Below are 21131 nucleotides of genomic sequence, written 5' to 3'. Positions count from 1 at the left end.
AAACTCAAAACTAGACTTAAAATTAGAAAACTGTTGAGGTTAAGGGCCCGGGCCAGAGACTTCTGTAAGCTATGATGCACATTTTAGTTAACTAAAATGTTTTTAAAAAATGTTATTGCCATGTTTAAAAAGGTACACATTTTTACAATTAAAGAATACAACTTCCTTTGGGCCAACACCAATGATAAATTAAAATTGAAATGTAAAGAAATAACTGTTTCATTTTGTATAATTCTGTTGTCATAGCCACAGGGAGCCACTGCAGACGACCTGAATAGCCACATGAGGCTCCAGAGACGCAGGTACCCTACCTCTGCCATAGACAGGATATAAAAGACAGACAACAGGACTAGCTCAGCAAAAGTGTAGCCAAAACATCTCTCTCATCTCCTGGTGGTTGGCTGTAGTATAGGTCATAAATTCTGCCCCCTCAAGTGTTGTCTAATGAGAGACAGTTTTGTTTTGTTTGTCTTGAAGCTCCAAATAAAAGCAGACAACAATCAAATAATCAATATGTGTTGATATATACCGTTACCATGATATAAAATGATATATACCGTGCTAGAAGATTTTGGCTACATCACCCACCCCTAGGGCCAGAGGTGGTGTTTCGAAAGTGAAGCCACGTGTTAGAGGTTATAAATAAAATGTATTATTGCACTCCATGACATATAATCTCAGTACTTCTCACCACTTTAGTGCAACTTGAGTGCTACTGATGCTTCTGAGACCATCATACAAGATGATTTGGAGAATTTCACAAGAGCCAGAAACAACTAGAGTTACTGGTTTAACACTCGGATTGATTATTGACACATATAAATGATATGCAAAGAGAATGCCAATACTCTTCAGTGTGTTCTTAAGCGCCTCACACAGTGCGGGCTGCTCACTACCTCCAAACCTGCCTATTTTTAACTCAGCCTCCCTCCCACACAGGAGTGGAGTGTGAAGTGGCTTATAAATCCACACTTCGAGGAGCCACATGGTCAAAGGAAAGTCACATGTGGATACAAACACACATTCAAGGCCCAAAGAAAACACAGCTACTAGATCCCCATTAGGTAGCCAAATAGAGGAGCGAGCTGCAGCCTGAAGAGGCAGCGGTTCAAGAGGAATCACAGCGGAAATATGGAAGTTTATATAATTACATAATCTCACAAACATTTTTTTCTGTTTGAATGTTAAAAACGTGGATTACAATGCTGCATTTAAGATGAGATAAGGCAATATTTTCTAAAGATTCTGCAATTTTAATATAAATCTTCTGCTTGTGCGTCACATGCATCTGACCACAAATAAACAGCTCTCTGATAAACGATAGAAATGTTTGGCTGCAGTCTGTCCTGAACTCTGTTTGTGAGGCGCTGCAGTTTTGCGGTGCAGCTTGGAACTGCTGTGAAGCCATAGCTAACAGTAAGAAGGTTCACAGTCTGATTGAAGCTTGAGGGGGGTGAAGGAATTAGCAGCAGCCTAGGGAACCATTTCTGCATTTCTCTCAACATTGAAGACCTCTTTCACCGCACCATGCTTGCGAACACAGCCGTGCTCATGTTAAGCTTATTAGTCACCCTGGATGCGATCTTGCTAGCTGAGGCTTTCAACACTTTCTAGTGGTGGCTTTACACACATACACCTACTCACTGCCATGAAAGCATTTTCTGCAAATGCACATGCTCAAACACAGTAACTACCACTAACAGGTACTCTGAAGTAGCATGCAGCCAAGCTAAATGAGGCAAGAGGGAAATATTTTTGTCATGTAGTTTGGCTGCTGAGAACACAACACAGTCAAACAGGGCAAATTACAGCACTGGACTCATATCCATAATTAGTCTGTCAGGCATGTCAAACACTGAGAGTCATAGATCTGCTATTTTACCACCAAGTGCAGCCTATAAAAGTTAATGGTGAGCACATTCTAATTACTTCACCAGGATTTGGGAATCTAAGTCAACTATTTTCTTTCCAAAAGTACTAAGGGGAATTCTGGAGATGAAGATGGAAAACAATAAGAATCTATTCGGTAGTAATGCTCCGATCTTTCTTTTTCACTCCCGATACTGGGACCAGTACCTGCTTTCATTTAAAAAGCTGTAAGCTGCACTGTGTTGAAGTGACTGGGATCATTCTTTTATGTAAGAGGTATGACTTAAATTCTGCTTTAACTATTATATACTTATTTATTACTAACAAAGTGTAATAAATAAATATGTAGTCATAAATTAACTGAATTGTTATTTATTATTGAAATAACAAGTTGTGAAACTTGGTAAAAAAAATCTTCGAAATTAACAGTGTAAGACTTTTAAATGCAGCAATAAATTGGTGTAGTAAATTGACCCGATATCTGATAACGGTATCTATGCATAGTTACTAGAGCCTTACCAATATGGGTTTTTTAAAACCAACACAGATGCAGAAAATTCACCAAAATGGCGGCAGATGACATGACTATGCAAAGGTGCGAAGAAGGCCGCTTTCTTGGTGAGAAAATAAGGAATAAATACAATTTTAATAAATAGCTTATTAAACAGCAGTACTGTATGTTCAATAGTAAATTGTGAATTATTAAAATAAATAATAAACTAAATAAAATAGCCATATGACACCATTTTCAAATCCCTCCAAGCATTGTTTTCTGCATTATATGTTCCTTTAATAAGGTTTTCGTACTGCTGCACATTGGAAAAACATATACACTAATGCCGATATAAACGAATAAGGCAGATAATATGCCATCGGTCAATTTCTAATCCCTATTATTGGGAATTAGTGGATATTGTGGTTGGTGGGCTGCACCTGCAACTGAAAGCAGTTTTCATTAGATTTCAGAGCTGTAAACACCTGAAACTCATTTAACATGTGTTCTACAAATAATTTACTTTAACTGGGTAATTACATTTTATTTTGGCAGCTATTTAATTCTTGTGGAAACCAACTGTTCCATTTTTATTTATTTTTTTATGGTGAGAATAGCAAAAGCTTGAGCAAAATTACCAGTCTTGTTTATTTTAGTAGGAGAACAATTGCTTTTTGTTGCATCTACTTTGACACTTAATGCCACATTTTTAACAACTGTGTACAATATAATAAATGAAAGGTTTACACTTTGTGGAGGACCATCGTGCGGCAAACACAATTCTGAAGACAGTGGGATACATGCTGCCATGACGGGAGCTTAGTTGTAAGCTCTCTGACACTCATTCCTATTTGGCCATCAGAGCTGTTAAAGGTGTCAGGCCTGTTCACAGGCACTGTGTGTCTCACCAGCCAAGATGGCTTCCACATTTTTTCACATGATTAATTATGGTTTCTGATGGTAGTACAGTGAGAAAGTGTAAATTATTCCCACATTTTCTTGTGCCCTCCGTTCAGTCACTGTTGTGTAGGAAGATGCTATTGACGCCATCCATGGATGGCGACCAAAAGGCATCTACATGGGGTGGCAAACTCTAGTGCCTATTAAGGGGTGGAATTTGCGGCGGGGGGGTGCTTGGCGTGTGGGCTAAACCTAGTCAAGACTGCCAGTTGACAGGGCCAGATTTTCCAGTATGGAAGAGTCTTGTTTCAGTGGGCGAAGCTGGGTGTTGGGAGACTGGGAGAGAGGACTGCCCAGGGCTTGGAAGCTTGAAACAGAATATTTCAAACAGACAAGCACCGTCTGTGTTCCAGTGTCACCAGCCCACCCGTCTGACAATCAGGGCCATGTCATCACACGGGCTCTGAGTAATTCAGGGAGCACTCTTATCACCTTAGAAGATGTGGCAATCTCAGACGTCAGAGCAGTCCGAGGTCCAAGCTGCAGAAATAGCATTAAGCGATATTCAGCGCAAGGTATGGAAACAAGAAAAGAACAGTAAGGATGTTCACCTACAGGCAAAACATTAAGAGCATGAATAGCACAGCTTGGAGAAATGCAACCACAATACTGCGCTTTGATTTGAATCCATAACAAAATCCACAATATGTCCTCAAAAACGCACACTGCACACGCAGCACTGAAAATCCTTAGTTTTGGAGAACTGGTTGAAATAAAATAATTCGTCTGACAGATCATTTTGTGTATGTTGATATATTTAGCGCTGTCAGAGAGGACATCACAGAGAATGGCACTTATATCACAATGCAAAAACTGTTATCAGAGGAGGTACAGGTTTATGGTTCAAGGGCTCGTCCATTCATAGAGAACAAGCTCAGCCTCTCTGCCTGACACACTGATAAAGACAGCACAAATAAAACAGCTCCACAGCTCCATCTTTGCCTCTCCCCAAGGGAATAATATATCACCCATCTGAATGTGGCACATATTGAATCATTTCCAGCGTTGATGATTCATTTGAATAAATCAGCCTTTTTATTTTTTATTTTGCCAACTTGAACTGATACTGAAATAAGGAAAACTGAAGTCACATTGTTAGATGTGAGGAAGGACAGGTGTTAGAGTGCTCTATAGGACTGGTAATCCTAATCCCCTTTCAAGCAACAATTAATGACTACAGCAATAATCTTCGCATATATGTTGTTGCAATTCCTTTTTGACTGTCAACCATAACCTGCCTAACTCACATAGACCAAATCCAGGGGGATATGTCGCTGCAGGCAGATAGGATCTTATCCTGGATTTGCATAGATAAATGCACGGCAATAATTCAAGAAGCACATGGGACAGACATAGTTTTGACCTGAGATATATCCTCAATCTGACCATATGTTATTGACAAGACCTGCTCCCAGGAGCTTAATTTTCATATACAGTTGATCCACAGAAAGGTCCGGTTGTTATCTGCATTAACAAATATTTCAGGGAAGGAAAATCAAATATGGAAGCTTCCTAAACAAAAAAACTTTCAATGTCTTCCACAAAAAGCTACGGATGCACAGGATCAGCCTATCGGCAAATTTGAAAAATCAGCAGCTTGTGCAATGAAAGGGTTATATCCGCATTCAAGCTAAGAGACATACTCTAACATACACAGACACAAATCCTGTTGAGCTGAGCCGAGCAGAGATACCCTACCAGCCCTCCAAGGCACAATTAGGATTTCACGGGGGGAAGAAATCTACATTCCTGCACACATGAAAAAAGTCCTTTCTCCCTCCCCACAACAATATCAACTTTTTTACTCAAGGAAAAACCTGAAGCACCACTCGATAGGATTTGGACAAAGAAATAAAAAACAAAGCCAGAAAAAAATCTAAATTTAAGCTGCAGTTGTTAAAGAAAAAATATTATGGTTGAGGAAAATCCAGTCCTAAGCCTCCCAGTTCCAATCAATTTCTCCTATTCTCTGTGATATGAAAAGAAGCAACCACTCATAGTTTGTTTGAAGTGCTCGTCTGTGCGGAGCTGTGCTGCGTTCAACAACATTTTGTATGGGCAGCCTTAGTGCATGATTTTAACACCTGTCAGACATTCAATCCAAGTACAAGAGGTCAAGTACCTGTCAGTTTGAATAAGAGAAGGGCTGGAACAAAATTATATTTCCTGATGTATCCTAATAAGTGGGCACATTTACACAAACACATCATAGTTAAATCATTATGGCACATATCAGACAGGCATATACTGTGTGTTATACTGCAACAGTAAAGCATCACTGTGTGCTGTTAGCAGGTTGTTTTACTGTCTAGTTTGTAGCAGAAACATTTCCTGCAAACCATATTTGTATATTATGCAAACTTAGCTATGCTCGGTAAATAATCTCTTCTTTGTTTGGGACATTACCCATAATGACAAACTGTTGTAGATTGAGTGATGCTACAGTAAGTGGTAGACTAAAACCTTTTTCTGTGTATAGATTTTTTTTTTTTATTATAAGCACGTAACAGGTTTTTTTTTGTCATTCTGTTCAATTATTTCATAGTAAGACAACAATCTTTTCTCCTTGGCGTTCGACACCACGTAGATGCTGCTTTTATGTGTATCTTATTGAACTTTATGTCATTTTTATTTATCGCTATGTACAGCACTTTGGTCCTCTGTGGTTGTTTAAAAGCACTTTATAAATAAAGTTGTATTGGATTGGATTATTTCTTAACGTTATATTCTTTTAAGGTATTTTCCAAAAACATAATAGCACTCAGTACAAGAAACTATAGCTGATATGATCAGTCAATTGTTTTTCTGATCGACACAAAATGTATCTGCAACTATTTTTAAACCAAGTATATTGGTATTAGGCATTTTTTTAAACAAAAATATAATAAATACCAATCATTCTCAAGTTCCAATGTCTCAATTGTGATGATTTGCTGCATTTCTTTATCATATGTGACATTTATCTGAATATTTATAACAAAACAAGTTGTGAAAAGATGTTACCCTGTGTTTTAGGAAGATGTGAGACATTTTTACAATTTTCTGATCATTTGTAGACATAGCAATTCATCGATTAATTTAGAAATTACAATTATGAAAACAAAGAAACATACACAATGTATTAAATATATGTGTTTATGCGTGTATTATTTAAATATTTTTCCCTGTAAAGTTATCTTCCCTTATCTGGATGTATTGCATGAAGATCGACCCTGCAGCGTTTAAACGCCACGTAGAGCCACAGCGGACCAATGTTTCAGCATTAATCCAGCGAAAGGTTGTGAAAAAGTGAAAAAAAAAACCCTCTTTGGTGGCGAATAAGCTACTGAACGGAAATATTTGGTTTTGCAGAATGGTAACTGTTATCTTTATTTGGTTGCTATATATAGCAGTCCATCAAAACATGAAATAAAACTACTGAAAACTAATTTACAGAGTAAGTCTTGAAACACACTTGAAACGCTTGTCCAAATAAAACTAATAATGCTTTTAGCACGGCCACATTAACTATGACCCCATCATGTCTGGTTAAACAGACAGAAATTAAACTAAATACCATGAAGACGATAAATGGTCTCAGGCTTCAGCTACAATGAATATCTCCAAGTTTAAACTTACAGCTCTACTGATGCGATCTGGCAAAACTAGCGCCCTGAAGCACATCCATAGAGCATTGTGCCAAATAAGGACATTAGCAGTACTTGAGTTTGAACAAGACCTTTTAGCAGCCCGGCCTGTGGAGTGGTGTTTTAAGGGGAAAACACATTGTAACCGTCACTACTGATTCTCAGATTTGTGTCGCGTCTGAAGAAAAGGTTAAGCACATCATCTATCTGAAAATGCCCAGATCTGCAGTCAGGCATTAAGTTGGCACCCAGATAAATCATGGCATCACTGTGCTTCAGTTTTCTCATTATCCATACCTCTCATGACATTCACAGAAAGAAACAAAGCATCCTGCCAACACCTACTCTGTGAGAGAGCTCTTTCAGTTCAGCTCAAAAGCTGAGAGCTCCAAACCTCCACACCACAGTGTGGGCAGTTCTGGCAGAGCCATGTGCCTAAGAACACTGACTGAGTGCAACAGTTGGACTAATAACAGAACAAAAAAATAAAATGGACGCACATCGGGGACAGCCACAGCTCCACAGCTGAGAAGCAGGTTGACTTCTGCCCACCTCTCTCTTATTCAAGAGCGAAAGATGTCCACAATGCCTCTCAGGTCTTAGTGCCATGAGGGGCGGTGAGCTCGCAGCTTCAGCCACTTCAGGGTAAAGCAAATCACTTTAATATGTTAAGAAGATTAAGCTGGATAAATGTCTAGATACATTTTTTGAAAAGCCACGTAAATCTGTAGTGTTTTTATTTGGGGAGGGGCGGCATGTGAGTCAGTTGAGACGATCAACACAAGCCCACCAAAATGCAATGGGATTGGCTAGGGGAAATTGGGCTTATTTGAGATTTTGCATTTTAAGCTTCTTGAATCTAAGACCATCCCACCTCTTTCTTATTATTTTTAACACCAACCTTTGGGACAACAAACCTTTAGAAAAAAACAGTGGTCACAGTTTCATGTGCCACTGCTCTCACGGCTTAGACTTAAGACTCAAAAACAAAGAAGGAGATGACGAGGTTAAAGTTAAAGGTCTCTAAAGTGAAGTATTTGAAGGGCTTTCAGGAGCTCTTTGTGCCCTTTTCAGGTGAATCATTCAAGTCAAATTAATTAATTGAAGTATTTTTAAAACACAAAATGGATGGCTGACTTTTTTCTTTTTTTTTCTGTCTTAAGAATTAGCAATCTGAGGGTGTCCGCCTGTCAGCTCGCTGTGCTAGAAATTGAGTGTGAAAGCGAAAGGGAGAAATGGAACAAATAATGTAAAGGGATTAACAAATCATTTGCATAACATTTTCTCTGATTTTCTCTGCTTCCAAACTACAGGATCAGGAGAATGACAAGGAAGGCAGTTTTATCATCCCGTGTTCTCAGATCAATCAAGCATCAATGGACCTGATTGCTGCTACCATTAGCAACAGCCTATTTTAATGTCAAAAGAAAAAATGAATCACTGGTAAAATATCTTTAAAAAACAGACCCAGGAGGTAACTAAACAAGTTGGGAGAAACAGGAATCATCTGATGAAAAGCATTCTCCAAAGAAAAACTTGAATAGAGTGCATCTTTGAAAAGATACTTTACTTTCAATGTGCCAAACGTGTATTAACCTGTTTTTTCTTAACACTCTGTCTCTCCATCCAGAGTTAAGACAATAAGACCACTGGGGAGATGAAGGGGATGGCATTATAGAGAGTTAAGCATTATGAGCAGCCCTGAAGCTGTTCCTAAAGAAGGTGAATCAGAGGATTGGGACACAACTGTAACTAAACCCTGCGCCGGACCACAAATGAGAAGCACAAAACATTTTGGGCAAAATGCCACTAAGCCAAGCATCTGGGTCTTAAGTAAACTTCAAATCGTCACTTTTAACTTTGAGATTACTTAGTAGTAAAAGAAAAGAGGCTGTCAAAGAAAAAAAAAAGTAAATTACCTCAGTTTCAAACATAAGCACCATAGTAATCCTGGCCGTAAAGCCCTGAAGGGTGTCTATCTTATAGCTTTTTTTAATGTAAGATAAATTACACAATCTAATTTAAAGTTTACATTTTAATTTCTACCCTGAACTTGAGTTTGTAATTAAAAAAAAAACCTGAACATGCAGAGATGGGAGGCCTGCTGATTTCTTGGGATCACACATAATGTGAGAAGACAAAATGAAAAAGGCACAGATCAGCTCAACATTTTATAGAGGTGATGTTTGGCGTCATGGGGCTGCAGACATGTCCCCGCTGGACAGATCACATTAATAAAACGTACAAGTTTTTTACTGTGCCAAGGAGAGAATGAGTCTTCTCCCGATCTTACAATGATTCCCTGGTAAATGTTAGGTTTCTCTGGCTCATATAAATAGAAATTTAATCTTGTATGTTTGTCTAAGTATCCACAGCAGCAGATGCACTTCCCATGCAGATTATGAGTCTCTGTTTGAACAGATCTTGCTGTCAATGTATATGAACTGACAAGATAGAATTTCTGTGTGAATACTGAATAATAATCAGGAGGTACAGGTTCAGGTGGTATTCTTTATTAAAGACAAGCTGCTTCTCTTTGCCACTGCCTCTGTGCTCAAGATTCCTCTTCCTTCAAAATTGTCATGTGTGGTCTCATGTTGGAAATTTGGACCCGCTTCCAAAATATGGACATTAACTTTTGCACATTTTCTTTTATTGATAGATGGCTATATTCTTATGTCTTGAGGTGTGTTCCAGTATGTATACTACCATACTATTTAGCAATAGTGGGCGACTCATCTAGGTTTTGCAATGACCACTACCACTATTTAGTATGCCAGAAAAAGATTTAGTATGCAAAAAATGTCAGGATGTCCTAGTGCATCTGGTTGCAGTTTGCAGTTTGCAAGCATGCTTTTCTAACCCACAATCCTTTGCACTGCACATAGGAGCCAGAGGGTAAAGGTGCAATGTTATAAGTAGTATGTAAAGTTGTATGTCCCAATTGTATGCATACTGCATGCAACAGTCAGTACTTAAATTAAAAAGAAAAAGTATATGAATAGGGGACTTTGTGAAAGAATGTATTAAAAACATAATTCAATAATTTACACACCGCTCATTTGTGACCTACATTCAATTAAATACAGTACAAAGAAAATATACATTTAATGTTCCATCTGGGAGAGTTTTGTTCTTTGTAAATATTAACATTCATTCTGAGTCATTCCTTACATCATTGCGTCATTCCTTACATTTCACTCAACTTTTTTGGAATGAGGATTCTAAGTAAAGTTGACCTCCGTATCAGTACTATAAAAGTTGCCATGGTTTAAAGCAAATAACCTCATCTTAGACATATCAGGGTCTGTTGAATCGGCTTTACGTGTTGAACCACCTCCTCTCCTCAGAGCTTTTGTCAAACGCTGAAAATCTATCATTTTCTCCAGTACCGCTGCTCGCATAGAAACCTGACCATTGTCATCTGTAAGAGCATCCCAGAGCATCCTTAATCTGTTCTTATCCTCCCATTGATAATACAATACATTTTCATGGTAATTGAAATCATATTTTACTCACAGCCACAGAGTAAAAAAGTATTGCTGCCTACGCTCCTCAACCAAATGTAAGGTGAAGGAATACCGTGCTGCTGCAACAACGGGGTACAAAAGGGTCGCTTCAAAAAATAAAATAAGACTGTCAGTGTACAAGTGAACGCATGGGTGAGTGGAGGAATAAGGAAACAGGAAAAGAAGGTGAGAGAAATATAAAAATATTGGTTATGAGACGTAGATGTGCCAGGTGAAATCTCACTTATGCATGATAGACGTTTGCACATTTTCCTTTGAGTAGTGCTGCTTGCACCTGTAGTGGTCTGCATGCCTCAGCCGTGCTTCATAAAGGTGCAAATTATTCTTCTTCTGCGTAGAAAGGTGGCTTAGGAGGTTTATTGCCTCTCTTCATTCCACTGAATATGCATAATCAATCCAGGGCTCCTTATAGCAGCAGGCTGTAATTCTTCCCTCTTCAGGAAGCTTGCATGAATCATATATGTTGTGTAGTAATGGGCAATGACTGAATGGAGCGGGACACGGGTCAGCTTAACAGGGTGTTATAATGACAAAGGGGAACATTAGCTAAGGAAATAAACTCCCTGAATCTCGGCCAAACACGCTTATTTAATCCGGCAGAGCCAAAAACACCCACCTGATGACACTGAATAGGCAATTAGATGGATATTACAGAACATGTTTCACTTGTTGACCCTCACTGTCACGTAACAGCTCAAGAAAGTGCCTTGTCTGTTTATCTATATATACATCCTCGACTCTTCGCTGAAAGAAGGCCATCGCCTACTGAAAATAAAATCCCTATCTTTGCACTCTCACATCCCCAACATGAAGACCTATCAGGAATCCTGCATGGGTGGACATGTAGGCTTTCCTAGGAATGACAGGGTCTGCTAAAGAGGAACCCCACCCTCGCTTTCTCCGGCATGCCAACACAGAGGAGAGTGGGCAGCGCTGAGACGGCAGCCTGCCGTGGGCACTGCCAGGCTTAAAGCTGCCCTGTCGTCATCAGAGGCTTGCAGAAAAGAACGCTGAGATTCACCAAAAAAAAGAGGAGGGGGATCGTTGCATTTAAATCCTCTCTCAACGCCCCCACATGTTTTAGCAAAGCATAAAAATCATTCACAGAGAGAGAGAAAGCGAAAAAGAAAAAGATAGAGGGAAATAGAGAGGAAACAGCTATTAGCAGCAGTAAGCAAGCTCAAGAGATCATAGTGAGGCAGCTCTAATCGCAGTAATGGTTTAAACCCTCATTCCATCCACCAGATGCAAGAAATGTCTACCCAAAAACAAGGCTTTGAAATCCCCCATGTCTAAGAATGTGCCCTGTGGCTATGGTCCTTACTAAAAAAAAAAAGAAGAAAACAACAACTCCAAAACTGTCTCCACTTTTGGAGTAACTGTGAGGTAAAGATAGCTCCAGTGGCCTGTGTTGTTTTCACAGACTATATCGAGGAATGATGAGCATGCCTGTACCAAAATAAAGACTCGTAATCATTTGAATAATAAGTGGTTAAGATTAATGTCAGTGATCCGAGCTGAGAATTCAAACAGAAGAAGGCCCTCATGGATGCACAAGAGAGCCAGCTCTCTGCCCTCTAAAAAAACAATTATTTAGTTAAATGAAAAAAGACTAGAGGTGGATTACATTTGCTGTTGATGTCCAGGGAAATGTATCCTGGGGAAATGCAGACATCAGTGAAAAGTGGGAAAATCGTCTTGTAAGTAAAAACCTAATTGTGATCAGGCTCTTCACAAAATCATCAAGCTCAATTAAACACAAAGTTCTCGAACGCTTTAAGATGGAGCAAACTCACTTAAAATATTCTTTGTTTTTTGCCAAAAGCACACCTGGTTGAGCTGCCAGGCAGCCAAATATAAACAGAGACGTTTTTAATCCTTTCTAGTTCAGAGTTCTTTGGTTATTTTTGGAATCTTCTTAATTTCCACTGTTCTTTCATTCTTTTCTGCAGGCAAAGCTTTACCGACAGGTTTTCTGTCCTGTAGCCAAGTTTAAAGGTTTTCCAAAGAGCTTTTACTAACATGAAAAAGTCATGTAGCTCTTCCTTTCTGTGGGAAAAAAAATCCTAAAAGCATTTTGGCACCTTCAGTTGGTATTAATGTTGAACCTAGAAACTGAGAGTCTGTATTTTAAACGGGGCGAGGTGTTAATCCATCCTTTTGACATTTAGAAACTACTTTCAGCAGTCCATTAATTAATCTATTCTTTATTAAACAATTAATAATCAACAGTAATGCCATTAAAGTCTAACGTAGCTGTTTGTACAGCTAACAGTATTTTATCAAAAATGAAATTGATGATGATAAACATTTTTTTGTTTACATTATTCAACAGTAAGCTGATTTCCTGACCTCTGAGACTCAATTTATAACAAGACAAGAGAGTGATTTTAACAGCTGGTTTCTAATTAAAGACGATGTTGTGAATCTAAAAGAACTTGGTTCCAATTAACGCTCTGGCTCCTCACCTCTAAAGTGTGTTCAAAGACTGGATACTTTTGGTATCTGGTTGTGAGACCAGAGCAAAAAGCGATTTTTGACCTTAGAGTCCACAAAGACACTAATCATGAGGTCGCTGTGTTATGTAATTATTACAACTACTGCAGTGAAGAAAAGCTTTAGTTCTCATTCTAACAAATAGTGGTGAAAATGTGTTGCTCTGCTTGGTACAACCCATTTAATTGTTGTTTCGGAGAGTTTATGGGTGTTTAACATTTTTTACCACTAATGTGTAATCAGACTTCAGACATAATATGCATTCTCCCTGAAACACAAGCTAATATCTAAGATACAACCATAATACAGCATTTCAGCTCAACAATAAGGATCATCGGGGGCAAGTAAAATGCCACGTCAGGCTCGTAATCTAGCAACTCACTTACTTAAACAGGTAAGTTGTAAAAAATAATTAAACTCATTGTGTGAGTGAGCCATCTGCTCGTCTCTGTTGAGTTTTAATTTTAATTTTCTTGGAAACAGGAATTTAGTTTGTGGTGTTAGAGGGTGTGGACTAGACTGTAACTATGTTTTGCACAGTTTGACGCAAGTTTGAGAGCAAGGCTGCAGAAGCAGGGTTGTTTTTCAAAGGCACGTCAAGTTTCCGAAAAACGTAACTTGAGGTATAGGAGCTGACAGCATTTTGCTTGCAGGGCAGCAAATAGAGCTGCTGTCAACCCCTCCCCTGAAGATTAAACATGACAAAAGAATTTGTATAGGGGATAAAAAGTAGATTTCTGAGCCTAAACGTCCAGCAGGAAATGAGGCTCACAGTCTGATCTTCTACTGTTCACTGTAGAGTGCAGAGGTTATTTTATTCATGAAAGCAAAGAAAAGTTATGTTTTTTAAAACTTACATGGCCATTACCAGCAATATCTACTTCAAACGTCTTACAATAAATTATAAACATGTTCTCATTAAATAATATGGTTGGGTTTGAGACCAAAAAGGGAGGTTACGTTTGTACTTAGCTTTTTGACCAGTGTTTCATGACCAAACATTACCAATGCACCCTGCTTTTCAAAAAATAAGAAAAGCCAGCGCCTACACGTTTTAACTTACATTCTTCTTCAGGAACATGTAAAAAGCTCACATATGGTCAGGTTTCTTTAATTTCCAATCCGCATTACCACATTGCACTTACTTTATTTATTAGACTAACTGTAACCAAGTCATGCTGTTTCAGTTTAGTCCCATTAGCCAATGTCCCACTCGCTTCGGAGGCTTCGGAGTATAATTAGGATTTCTAAAAATGCCTCACTAGCAAACATGCCAGGTTTTGCTAACACATAAGTTCAAGTGTCGAATCGCTACTCTGAAGTTTGAACACAGAAATCTGCAGTTTCTGTGGCCCTTTGCTTTTGTTTTTGGTTATGAGCACCTATTTAGAGGCGGGTTTATGGGACTACTGCCCATTGCGCTCCATTACAATTACTCAGCAGGCATGCATCCCGTCCCAGTAGCGAAGTGGGTGTTACAGTGGGTGGATTTGAAACTGAGCGGCCACTATTCTGTATTCTTGCTACTGGGTACAAGGGCTGAGTGGCAGAGAATAGCAGCAGCGCTGGCAGCATGGCACGGTGACAGAAAGCGTGGTGGACCAGCAGACCAACCACAGAACCACAGGCAGCAATCTGATCCTTCAATAGTGCACGCTTACTTAAGTGTCAGGAGAAATGGAGAATTACATTTCAAAGCCCAGTAAATAAAGTTTGTATTGATTTAATCTAACATGTAATCTGTTTTGCTGTCTGACACTGATTCTGGCAATAAAAGAGAATCATGTAAGACAGCATTATAGATAATACGACCATAGATCAAATGGAGTTTGGGCAAGAGAAGGGCAATAGATCATGTTCAAGCTAGACTGCTTAGCTCTGGAATTCATAAACTACCTCCTAAATCGAGGTGGCTTTCAATTTAAGTTTTCAATTTACAGATATAGGATTTTGTGCGCGCTTGATGCAATTTCATTGTTGACTTCAGCAGGGGTCCTGTGGATTGGGGAGCAAGTCTCTCTCAATTTGTCGCTCAGCCATAAAAGAACATGATCCACTAAAAAATACACATATAAATAAATTAATACTACACATCTGAATGATGATTTTACACATGGCATGACCAGGATTTTAAAAGGAGCACACTACATGTCATTTAAGCCAATGAACACATTTTCCAAACATGCTTTTGTTTTCAGTTCATGTGGTATAAAAGTTGTTAAGGAGCTGTAATGTTATATTCATTTTCTTATCAAAAGCATGTTTTTTTTTATCATTCTGAAATTGCAATTTATATCTTTTAAATAATTTAGCACATGCATAGTATGAATGTCTAATCTAAATCTAATATTGTAACACTTTTGTAACGTTACTTCCAATTACAGCCTAATCCTTTGAACAAATGAATTAGTCATCTATTTCAGTCTTAGGGTCATGGTTTGACTTTTTACATAAATGAGTGGGTTTTTTTTTTATTAAACATAATTTACCACTAAAGAACACTGATTCATACACTGTTCCTCTAAAGCACGCGCAGCTTTGTGTGCTGTCTGCTGCAGTTCAATTTAATGACTGTGATGACACCTAACTAAAGACTGAGATTTATTGTCTGAAGCTTCACTAGTATGAATCAGAGATTACAGAATTTATCAGCCAAAATCAGTTACTGAATATGAGACGTCCATGACAGTCTTATGCACTTAACAATGTACGTTATCTGACATTCTGATTGTATAAACTATGGATAGGACATATATTCTCTTGGTTTATCACAGTTCCTTGAAGGGCTTACAAGTATGATGTGCTAGCACCACCCTCTGGTGACAAAGATTACTGCAGCATATCAGTTATCAGTACAGGTCATGCAGATAATAGAAGGTGACACAGAAGTTCAACATTAAAGAATGACCTGACATTTAAAATCTTACTGAAACTGTATTTCATACTTCTTTTATTCCCAAAAAGAGCTCTGGATCTTTTGTTTCTTGTGGCAATAACTTAAAACCTGTTCTGCTGAGGTAGATGCTGATTGATTTACACATATTTACTGCACTCTAGTGTTAAAATTAAGCATGTGCATGTATGCCAAATAGCACAGACAAGACAAAGACAACATTTCACGCTGTCCCAGGAAACCCACAAAAAAACCCCCATAAATAACACCTCCCTGTCTGAGGAACATGCTTTTGTTTGATAAGTAGAAACAAAGAAATTAGGATTTCATATTCAAAAACTACTAAAATCTGGAGCATGGAGCTCAGTATCAAAGATATACTGATGGATATCAGTATAGAATATGTACAATATTGGTGTTTTATGACAGATTATTCAACTTTTTAATTATATGAAGTGGGAAATATTCTTCTTAACAGTAGTGCTGTTTATAAATCAACTCTAGATTGTTTTGGTGTGAGTTATAGAGTGTTAGACATATTAGATGCAGAGATGTCGGCCCTTTATTGAATATAAAAGAAATACATTTTGCTTGTAGCGCTAAAAAGACATTTTTAAAAAAAGTCAACAGCAACGTCTCCTTCCAGAAATCATGACTCAATTACTTGAGATAATCCACAGACCTTGTTGTGAGCAGTTTCACGTAGGAAAATGTTTTCACTAAACATTCACTAAACTGCTCCAAAAAAGGTCTATGGGATGAACTATGCATTCAATAATCCACAGTAGTGGATTTATAATCACTGAACACACTGAAACACACACACACACACTCTCTCTCTCTCTCTCTTACCTCATTGGCTCCAGGGAAGTAAATCTGCGGTGCTTTCCAAACGGTGCTGATCATTTCTCTGAGTTTCATGTCCTTTGGAATTACGAGGCATTTGTCAATGTCCAGTTGTGGATAGATGACCTCTAGCTTCTCACTTTATAGCAGAGGGAGAACAGATGAAACTCATTCTACACAATTCTGTATTACAGTCTGAAGGGAAAGGTGGACAGACTCACACCATGAGATACCAAACTTATCTAAAAAGGTTCCGAACTGCTATGAGCAAGAAAAAGTGCTGAAGTACAACATCTAGTGAGCAAATCAAGCTTCAGTTCAGATATTTCTGTCTTTGCTGGGTAAATCTTATGTATGGTTTACCTATCATTGCCTTGACACTATGATCAAAGCTCTGTGAGGCATTAAGGGCTACTTACTGACAGAAAGAAGAGTCCAGAGAGCTCAGGGTATCGGCTGCTGCTTCCACATGGTAAAACCCCAAAACACAGGCACATAACACCAGAAACAGTGTCGACCCAGCCTGCAGAACAGCAGAGTTCAGTTAATCAAGGAGTTATTTTCAGACAAAGGGTTTGGTTTGGTTTGGTTTTAAAACTGATCCAAACAGTATTGCTCCCTTTGCCAAGCAATATGGTCAAAATCAAAGAAAGCCTGTCCACACTGACAGCTTGGGAACAGCATCATAACAACTGATGGTCCAGTAGCAGTTTAAGTTTCATGTCCTTGAACAGCTCTTGAGCAGTAGTGCTTCTTACTTACAACTTTAATGTAGACGTGCAGCTAAAAAGTATTTACCTTATCATCCTTACATCCTACTCATTTAGTTTGTTGATTACTTGACTAGTTGTTTGGTCTTAAAATGTCAAAATAGTTGAAAATGCCAGCAGCAGATACAACTTTTCAGTCCTGATACCAAAACCTAGTACTGATCCCATATCAGTGTTAAATTAACAAGCTGTTTGCCTCACTGAGTGAAAGTGAACGAGATCACATTTTTATGTACAAGGCAACATCAGGTTGGGCCTAAACATTGCTTGTGAGTTGCAAGTTAAAAATATAAAGATAAAACTAAATATATCAAATAAATATGTGCATGTTATTTATAATTAAAATATTATATGGTGATTTATGGTGCACCGGCAAGTTGGTAAAAAAAAAAAAAACACTTAAAAAAACAAACAAACAGGAATTTCAACTCAACTATAAGCAAATAGGATGATGAACAATTAATTAAAACTAATAAAAGTGATAATAACAAGTATATATTTACTTAAATAAAAGCCAAATGGTGAATAATATGTAAAGGTCTACTTGGAACCCAAATATTGGTTACAATAAATTGAGTAGTGTCTTCCAACAGCATTGATTTCATTAATTCATTCAGTTTTATTGTTCAACTCCTGCATGCCTACACTCAAGAATTCTGCATATGTCCATACATATACAGTATATACATACAGTACTGTGCACAAGTCTTAGGCAGGTGTGGAAAAAATGCTGTAAAATAAGAATAGATAGAAAAAGATATATAAATGTAAATATAGTTATTTTTATCAATTAACAAAATGCAAAGTGAGTGAACAAAAGAAAAATCTAAATCAAATCAATATTTGGTGTGATCACCCTCTGCCTTCAAACCAGCATCAATTCTTCTCAGCATTTTTTCCATAACTGCCTAAGACTTTTGCACAGTACTGTATATATAATTTTTATTTAAATGTATTTAATTGTTTATGTTAACTGTGTTTAAATGTTGTAACTTGTCACTTTTTATTCTACTTTCTTGGCCAGGTCTCTCTTGGAAAAGAGATATTTTAATCTCAATGAGACTTTTACCTGCTTAAATATATATATATATATATATATATATATATATATATATATATATATATATATATATATATATATATATATATATATATATATATATATGTGTGTGTGTGTGTGTGTGTGTGTGTGTGTGTGTGTGTGTGTGTGTGATTTGAGTTAGTATCTGCTGTTATCTGTGTCGGTGCATCCCTGTAATATAATGTCTTTATAATTAATTATATGAACTCTATGTTACCTGCTACAGAGTCTTGGCCTGTCAGAGCTTATTGACACACCTGGCCCTGCCTAAACCTGTTGGACAACCTGATGAAAATACTTGACTTACAGTAACAACACTGGTGTTAAATTGGTCAATTTCACTGTTAAATAACAATATGTTTTCATATTTCACGCGCTATAATTGTGCTGTAATTTAAAGGGACACGTGGCACATTGCTAATGCGTTTCCATATTTAACGTTAAACTTAATATCAACATTTGGCCACAAGATAAATAAACAAACAGCACCTACTGGTGTCATTCAGTTATTTCCTGATAACGAACACACACACATATATCGTCACACTAATACAATAATCGCCTAAATCTTTTTCTTTTTTTTTTCATAAATCATCTCCTCATGACGCCGGCCACCTACACTTAGAAAGATCAAGTTCATTATACTTGCTATTTTTAGGTTTATTAACTTAACCAAAATAAGTAAACACAACTGTTCAGTTAAGTCGGACTAACTTGGCTTACTTAAGTTGGGAACAATTAGACAGATCAAGTTTATAATACTTGCTGTATTTAAGTTTAATTAATTTTAAAAAATTAAGTAAATACACTTAGATTTAAAGTAAACTTAACAAGTAGATATCAAGTAAACCTAACTTAGTTATCAGTTATATTTACTTCACTTTTTTAGTGCAATCAGTTTCCTAGATTCTTTTAAGCAAGCTCAACTTCTCACATTTTAGAGTGTATGGTAAAATCGCCTACATCCTCAGTTGATCAGATCATGTGATTTTACCCCTTTAAGATCATCTCTTCATTGACAATTTGCCACATTCATAGGCATCAGATAAGAACCCAGCAAAGAAGAGCTAGAGGGAGATTGTTTAGTTATCAGTTTAGTTTATCAGTGTTTTATTGTTGAACCTAGTATTGACACTTTACTCTAAGGCAGCGGTTCCCAAACTTTTTTAGCCGTGCACCCCCTTCTATGTCCCAACCGGGTTGACGCACCCCCAATCCCCCACACCTTCAAAAAACAAAAATGCAATAAGATTTTTTATAGCCATATTAAAGATGGAGGATGATGACAGGCTCAGGATCAGAGGCAGAAAGCAGATTAGTTGGGAAAATGTTATAATATTTTGAGCTGCGTTGAACAAAAATTGCAGCAAGTTTAAATGAGCGTGGAGTGAACACAACCCCGTCATCATAACACAGGTTGGAAAAATGATACAAGAACAAGAAGATAACTTCTTCTACGCTTCATTATAAGATCAAAAACAACCAAAAATAGATGCATATATGACCAAAGATGACACAAAATTATCAAAATAGACACAAATTGACCAAAAATTACCAAACAACCAAAAAATAGATGCTAAAATGAACAAAATAGATGCAAAAATGAACAAAAAATGACACAAAATTAAATAGGCTGTATTTATTAATTAATTAATAACACGTCTTTATTGTGTGGGGGAAAAAAATGTAATTGTGTCATTATCAGACCGCCATTACATTTTTCATCTCGCGCACCCCCCTAGCAGCAGCTCACGCACCACACTTTGGGAATCCCTGCTCTAAGGTGTCTACATAAGAGTGACATGAGTGTGTCATCAACATGACATGGGATGTGTCATGAACATTAATGACACTTTGAAGTAACATTAATGCTCATGATACTTGTCATGTCATGTTTCTGACAGGCTTGTGTGACTCTTATGTAGACACCTTCAAAATAAAGTGTTACCATATCTTGCTTAAGTCACAAAGGCATGTTCAAAAAAATGCCTAAGTCATTTATTTCTCTTAAGTTACATAATTTACACACAGTGTTATGACCATGCCAATAGCCATCCTTTTTTAGTAAAATTATCAATAAATGTCAAATGTTACACCTTTGGTGAAGTTTTTTTGTTTCCTGCAAATTTAAAAAAAATAGTTGGGCGATTATTTTAACAGGGTGACGATATTTATACTATGTTACTTGTTTGGTGAAGGAAATGTTACTACCACACTCAACTTAGCTCAAAGTTAGCCTGCACTTGTTTTAGCTTGTTTATTTTTATGCGGTGCATCACACTTTACACGTCGACACAGACGGTGTCATTTATCAAGTGTCCGCTGAGATAAAGTGCAGACATTAAACAGCACTGCACAAAAACTGCAGCATTCACACGGTTGCTATATTTATTTGTCTTTGACATTACCATCTCTCAGAAGTTGCCCACTTGTGTCTCGCTGCAGGTTTCTTCTTCGTCTTCTTCTTCGCAGTTGTTCCTGCTTCCTCAACGCAGTGCACTAGCTTGACAGACCTGTGGGGCTGGTGTCATGTGACAAAATAAAAATAAAAAAAACACTGACGAGAC

General features: G+C 37.6%; 1 protein-coding gene across 1 annotated transcript in view; it reads right to left on the bottom strand.

Annotated features, from left to right (window-relative positions):
• The window catches only part of LOC131974503 (phosphatidylethanolamine-binding protein 4), a 32708-nt gene extending 11598 nt beyond the window's left edge, over positions 1-21110 (bottom strand). Inside the window, exons 1-3 of the mRNA XM_059336828.1 lie at positions 20973-21110; positions 17133-17236; positions 16720-16852 (exon numbers count right to left, since the gene is read on the bottom strand). Of these exons, the coding sequence (XP_059192811.1) occupies positions 16720-16852; positions 17133-17236; positions 20973-20975 (240 nt within the window). The 5' untranslated portion in view covers positions 20976-21110. The remainder of the gene's footprint in view (positions 1-16719; positions 16853-17132; positions 17237-20972) is intronic.
• Positions 21111-21131: the final 21 nt, after the last annotated feature.

This window comes from Centropristis striata, chromosome 7 (assembly GCF_030273125.1).
Source record: "Centropristis striata isolate RG_2023a ecotype Rhode Island chromosome 7, C.striata_1.0, whole genome shotgun sequence".
Taxonomy (NCBI): Eukaryota; Metazoa; Chordata; class Actinopteri; order Perciformes; family Serranidae; genus Centropristis; species Centropristis striata.
Note: the sequence above shows the minus strand (reverse complement) of the source record. Positions and strands in the feature narration are given on the sequence as shown.